A 6,996-nucleotide genomic window follows, 5' to 3' on the forward strand; every position below is an offset into this window, starting at 1 on the left:
ACATTTGAAGAAGTAGAGGGGCGTTTTTTGGCTTACAATCAACTTCACCATGGAAACCCAACACAATTACCTGAAGAAAGTCAAGGGCAAAAGAAGAAGTCACAAATTCTTGAAGAAAGTCAAGGGCCAACAAAGAGATCGCATAACTGCAAATGTCCGTTGTTTTATATAATTTTTCTTTTTATTGTGTTTATGGTTGTGGTAATGATGTATAAATTTATCGAATAGAAATTTATCTGATGTATAAATTTAGACTTGTAGAAGTTTGAGCGACTACTTAATTTATTTTTGTGAAATTTTTATTTCTCTTATTATTGATTTGTAGCATTTGGACTTGATGGCAGGTGATTGATAACATGACTATAATAAAATTTACCTCGTGGTTGAATTCCAATGGGATTACAAACTTGCTGATCTACTAAATTTTTTACTGAACAATATGTTCCATATGAAGTAAGGCACGTCGTTGGTCTGTCCTTCATTGATTAACTAACACTTAAGTAGTGATAAAATACTAATTGCCTACTTTTATTCCTTTTCACTTTCTGACCCTAAAGCAGTTGAACACACACACCTCCTTTTATAAGGATTGAAAGTATCAATTTTTGAAAGTACTTCACTATATTCATAGAGAGATTTTGTAAGCTTCTAATTCTATACATTATAAACGAATCAATTATATTCCATTCAGATCAAGAAATACTTTGAACTATTTTGCATTTCCATCCAATCACCAAAATGATATAACAAGACATTTTCAAAATTCATGTATTCTCAATGAAGAAAAGATACAGAAAAAAGTAAAATATACAAGCTATCCAACTTTCTTTATCAACATTATTACACGATGGTTTTGGTTATAGTGTTATATTACATGTATGTTTCCTGACTCCTCATAGGGCGATGATTAAGTGTGCGACTAGACAGGAAAATGAGTTTTCCACGACTGATCATGCTTCATGCACTTGTCTCAAAATCTTTTAAATGCATCAAACTTGCCTTTTGGGAAGAGACAACACCCATCAGGAGCTGACAGAGCCCATAATTCAAATGATTTTCAAAGGAATGGAGGTTGAGAACCACTTGTAAAGGCATGCTAAATGGAAATTGTGCTTGCAAGTAAGTCGAGAAAGGCTGTTGTTAGTAGTGTGGATGGGGCACTCTTCAACGCCCTCGAATTCCTTATCAAAGTTGCTTTTCCATGTTTGTATAGCTTCAGCTAAGGCTCCATTATGCAATTCAAAAATAAAGCAAATTAGTTTCTTTTTACCATGAAAGGTTCAATAGGTTCAATTGAAATCACAAGAAGATAATTAGTTAAGACATCCTTTATAAATTTTTAAATTCCTCGTTACCAAGTCAAACACACACACCAAGTCAAAAGAGGGGCTGCACCATTATTTGCGAAAGTCCCAATGAAAGGGTCCCAACATGCCAAAGACCTTCGATAGAAAACAATAAAGTGATGCCAGATATTGGTGATGATGATGACAGCAACAAAGCCCAGGTAATGAAGACATTTACCTGAAGATTATAAAAAAAAATATTCACCAAAGAAGGGAGTCAATCAAACCTTGTGCCAGTAATGAATGAGATCGGCATCACGCTGATTAACAAACGTTGAAATTGATGGCAATGAGTTGTCTTCAATGAAAGTGTAGTTATCATTTGCTGGATTTGTACCCAAATATAGAAAGAGATGCTCCGCATTAAGCTTGATATCACCATATTGCATGACATGGGATCCATAACCGTTGCCACCATCTATAGTCCTCTTTTTAACCTGGCAAAGCCAACACAATCAAATCTTCAAATCTATAGAAGCAATTCAATACATTTCCATCTATCACCCTTGTAGTTTTCTATGTATCACAGGTGACAAGAGGTGAGAGACCCAACAAACATCAAATCTATTGATCTTTTTGCGAATTCTTTGTCCATTGTTGTTATTTCTTTTGCCTTTTTTTATCAGAAAAATCTTAAAAAAAAAATTCAATATATTTGATGCTTTGTTGTAAATTGATATAAATTTTTGGTACAAACAATCTCCTAGATGGGACCCATCTGATTCCATGTAGTAGAATACCCTTAGGGATAAGCAGGGAAATGAAAAGTGTGAACTTTTACCACTTGATACTGCTCCTTTTTCCCAAACATTGGATCAGATGTAAGACGATTTTCTTGAATCTATTGAACATTCTTTGGCTCTTTTGACATTTCGAGATACAGACTGATCTGTGGCACAGACGTTACCCTTTTTATTAGTGTGATTGTTATTGTTGTTGGGTATATTAAACACCATCATCAATTTATATTATGCCTTTTCCCGAATATTGGATTAGAGGTAAGAAAGTTTTCTTGAATCTATTGAATCTTTTGACATGTCCAGATACACATTCTGATATGTGTTGCATAGATGTTACTGTTTATTATTTATTTATTTAAATTGGTTTATATTACCCTTTATCTAAATGAGTTCTAATGAAAGAAACAACTTCCAAAAAAGGACTGGTATATTTTGTCCACACACTTGTTTATTAACAATTGTCAAATGCCAACAGTACCACAGCAATCATAGCTATTATAAAGAATCTTCACTTAACAAAGTCATATTGGCAAAGAGCAAGTTTATTCAAGGAATATGGGGTGTACCGTTTCTTCTGAGTTTCCATTGCTACAAGAGCCTCCTTTTTCAGCTCCTCCGTCTGAGCCTTCGCAATTTTAAGCTCCAACTCTTTTTCATACTTTGGCAACTCTTCTTTCCGAATGCCGAGTCTGGTTTAAAATTAACAAGTGCAAAAAAAGCAATAAGAAGCATGTTTTCCCATATCTGAGAAAATATTGATCAGCAAAAATAACATTAAAATTTTGATTGGAATTATATCAATTTGAAGATCATCAATAGAGTTTTCACACAAGCATAACAATGCTACAAGTTGTAGAACTTACTTCTTATTAATCTTATCAAACTCTGCCAGAAGGACAGCCACCCCCTTCTTGTCAGACCTCATAAGTAGCTTCTTAAACTCTTTTTCAACTTTCTCCAATGTGTCCGTCATCATAGCCTCTGCATCAAGTTCATCGGTGAGGCCTCTCCTGTAAAAACATGTAGTCCATAAGGTATGAGTTGCAATGCACATACCATGGAGATCATTCACATGCACAATCCTAACTACCACAGAAGTCTACTTGAAATTGAAAATCAAGACCATTCAAATAACCATCCCTTCAAGTCAACTTCCACCTGTGCAATCATTCAACACAGTTTCCAGGTGGGCCCACAAGCATGAATACAAGTAGGGAGGAAGTGTAGAATGCCTTGTTAAAAAAAAGTTGGTTTTGTTACATCTAGGTAATATAGTCTTTTAATACATTTATTTTTAGTATAGGTCATAATTCCACATCTAGTTCACAACCTAACTTGAATTGGTGAAAACACCTCATAATCCTAGTGGTGCTATGCTACGTAGTGGTGGACGGACAGACTGTAGGACCCGAAGGTTAATGTTATAAGGGTGTTTTCTTTTTAGCGGTGAACTGGACTTGAACCCACAACCTTAGGGTTTTTTTGCAATGTGTCAAACCAACTGAGCTATGGGTCTAAGCCCTACTATTTTAAGTTTCTTTGACGGTTACGCCAGTGATCATACCTCTAAAGGAGTTTATCCAGATTAAATTCTGAATAGTGGAAGAATTATATATCGAAACATACTTGATCTTTATCTCCTTCAATGTCCATCCATTGGCACTGCTGTAGCCCTTTCAATTTCTTGGTCTAAATCTTGTACTTCTTCGTTAACTGAAAATAATAAATAAGAAAAAAAAAATCTTACGTCATATTTCAATAGATATAAATGCGTATTATCTTACAAATATTAATTTAATTACCTTCGATACATCCAATCCGCCTTCTGTTTGGATTTTCAGGACAAATCCGTTTGTCATGCCCAAGTTTTTGACATAATGCATACTTCCTTTTTTTTTCTGTTGGGCCAACTCAACACTACTTTTCAATCTACCAACATACTGAACATTTTCTTTTCCCTTCTCATATTTTTTCCTATCTTTTGTTTGTGAGACATTTGGATCCAAAAGTAACAAATCTATTTGGTCATTACTTTTTTCTCATTTCTATTATCAGATGCATCAACTGTAAGTTTCATTTCTCCAATTTTTTTGGATGTTTCATTTAAGTCATCCAAGAAGATTTTGTATCCCTCAATTAAAGTTCCTGCAATACAAGCCAATCTAGTAGCCTGTTGACATAAGTAGCTAATTCTCATTGCATCTGACTGTTCATTCTCATTGTCCATTGTATGTGAACCCGTGATTCTGAATTTACGATTGACTTCTTGTCTCCATCTTTCGAGAATATAGTGGGACGGTATAATATTAATGTCATGACGAGCAAAAACCTTTAACAAATGTCAAAAAAGTATTCCAAGAAATTCAAATTGTTTGCATTCACAGGTACCCTCGTATGTTTTCAAATTAAACTTGATCATGAACTCCTTAGGTACATCATATTTATTTTTCACCACATACAATTTATATCCATTTTCGATTCTAAATCGAATCATTTTGACCCATTCTTGCTTAAATTTCTCAAACACATTCTTAGTGTATGATTTTGCCGCGTGCTTTAAAAGTAACTCACCCTTATTAACACATCGAAACTTATGTTCTGAAATGAAATCTTCTTTGCTCTCTGCATCTACATTCCTTTGCAATGCTTGCTCATGTTTAACAATATATTCGGTGAGATTTGACCTTGAAGTAACAAACCCATCGAAAAAGGCATTGATACTTTCACTACGACCGGTGGTATTTATACCAGCAAAAAACGTTTGACGATTATAGACTGGTACCCACGACTCCCTTATTTCAAATAATTGTTGAAGCCATTCATTGTGTTCCAATATATTTTCCACGATCACTAACTTCCATTGCTTTTCAAAGTCCTCAATCGTGTATGTTGACCATATACAATTTCTCATTTTACCTTTGAAGTTAGTATATTGAGAGTATATATGAGATAATTTCTCAGTGAACTTTTTCTCAATATGCCAAATACAAAGACGATGACGGGTGTTGGGAAACACTTTGCCAATTGCATTCCGCATTGCTAAATCTTGGTCTGTGATTATGGATATTGGATGACGTCCTCCCATTGCTTCTAGCCAGGTCTCAAACAACCATATGAACGTTACCTCTATCTCATCTTATCGAAGAACACCCCCAAATTATATTGACTGAAGGTGATGATGTATTCCAGTAAGTAGGGCAAACGGCATATTATATTTGTTTGTTCGATAAGTTGTGTCAAATGACACCACATCCCCAAAATATTCATATGCCATTCGTGATCGAGAATCAACCCAAAAAAAGTTAATTGCTCTGCATTCGTCATCGCATAAAAAAATTATGAATTTTCGGCTTGCTTCTTCTTGAAATAGTTTAATACTGATTGTGTATCACCCCCTTCTAGTTTCATGTGTCTAACATCTCTCAAATGGTTGTAACAATCTCTATTATCGAAATCGATCGTGTCCCCACCCAAAATTGATGACACTTTTCCAACTGGCATATTTTCTCTATGGAATGCTTCGACTAAATTCTTAGCTGCTTTTGACATAATTCCGTTTGACCTCATCTTCATTCTCCTAGTTGGTGTAACTACCTTGTGATAATGGTCATCCTTAAAAATCGATACTTTCCATCTAGTGGTCCATCAATCGTTTAAAATACGCATAGTTGCGTTACAATCACATTTAATAGTAGAACAACTTCTTTTTTTTTTCTCGATTTCATTTTCTTCTTCTACCTTCTTTGGTTGAAATTTACCTTCATGTGAGCAAACGTATGTTATTCAAGTCGGCTCATCTGAACCCCGTCGTGACTTAGTAGTGGTTCGAATTCGAATCCAAATCCTTGTCGACGTTCATAATCCTCATAATACTTTTGAGCTTCTTCACTTGAGTCAAACAACATCCCCACATAAGGTGCTTTTAGATCTTCAATGTCTTTGTTAGGACTCTGACAATCAACATATTCATCACAATCTACTTCGACTATCGACGATCCCACAATGTCATCAATAGGCATTCCCTCATCTTTGTCAACACCAATCTTTTCCATGATGGACTGCTACAACTGATAAAAGACCAATAAACTACAAATGATTTAATTTTAACATTTCATTATTTCTTACAATAGTCAGTCATGTATGTTACCTACAAATTCTTCCAATTCACCATCAATCATAACATAAAGTAGCTTTAAAGACACCAAGGATCATAAACATCAGCACCTATTTCACTACCAAATATTCATTTACTCAATATATCTAACATCCAATTTATTTGCCTAAGAATTGAGAAAAAATCAAGAAGGCTTAACGTTATCTTTCAAGTTAAGCCAAACAAATGAATACCTTTAGATTCAATTATTTTCCTAAGAATCGAGAAAAAATCAAGAGGGTGGAATTCATTTGTTTCTTCACCTATGACTTCTATTTTCGATTTTATTGCACTGAAATATTTATGAATAGAAACTATAGAAGTAGCCTCAAGGGTTTAGATTCTTGGCAGAGCATTTCATGATTACATTCTTACCAGAAAAGCTAATTGGACAATTAAAAAAAAAATTCATTTGTTATTCACTGTGGAAGTTTATGGTAGTATGTTTGGTTTGAGGACATAACTCTGCACTTAGTAGAGGAAACAATGACATGGAATGCTCTGTTCCCATAGAAAAATAGATTGTTGATGGTATTCTTATAGATTTGTATCCTGTAGACATGAGAAATGTTCACCTTTGAACCTCAATGCTATGTTGTTTGGAGTCGCCACCATTCTTTTTTGTAAATGGGTGTGAATGGGCACCCGAATCGATTCTTTTGAAAACCATTTTTTATGGCATTGTAGTGACTCTCAATCATGGAAAAGGTATGGTCTACCTAAGATCTAAGTAAGGGGATTCGGTTAGAGAATGGGA

The 6,996-nt window shown here is 34.6% G+C and overlaps 1 protein-coding gene across 1 annotated transcript; it reads right to left on the reverse strand.

Annotated features, from left to right (window-relative positions):
• Positions 1-696: 696 nt before the first annotated feature.
• On the reverse strand, positions 697-3,969 carry LOC147391504 (putative ATP synthase 24 kDa subunit, mitochondrial). The gene is made up of 5 exons (XM_086459074.1): positions 3,889-3,969; positions 3,713-3,759; positions 2,950-3,096; positions 2,653-2,775; positions 697-1,783 (listed from the first exon to the last, which is right to left on the reverse strand). The coding sequence occupies exons 1-5, from the start codon at positions 3,967-3,969 to the stop codon at positions 1,765-1,767; spliced, it is 417 nt and encodes a 138-aa protein (XP_086315200.1). The 3' UTR covers positions 697-1,764.
• Positions 3,970-6,996: the final 3,027 nt, after the last annotated feature.

The sequence above is a fragment of the Akebia trifoliata genome, chromosome 11, assembly GCF_017979445.1.
Source record: "Akebia trifoliata isolate Shusen 1 chromosome 11, ASM1797944v1, whole genome shotgun sequence".
NCBI classification, from domain to species: Eukaryota; Viridiplantae; Streptophyta; class Magnoliopsida; order Ranunculales; family Lardizabalaceae; genus Akebia; species Akebia trifoliata.

What these genes read in the sequence shown, in the direction of transcription:
- LOC147391504 (XM_086459074.1), bottom strand. Translation starts at nt 3,969, where the DNA reads ATGCATTATGTCAAAAACTTGGGCATGACAAACGGATTTGTCCTGAAA. An exon ending in GCGGATTGGATGTATCGAAG is followed by an intron (nt 3,760 to 3,888) that starts GTAATTAAATTA and finishes AGAAATTGAAAG; the next exon opens with GGCTACAGCAGTGCCAATGG. An exon ending in TTTGATAAGATTAATAAGAA is followed by an intron (nt 2,776 to 2,949) that starts GTAAGTTCTACA and finishes ATTTTAAACCAG; the next exon opens with ACTCGGCATTCGGAAAGAAG.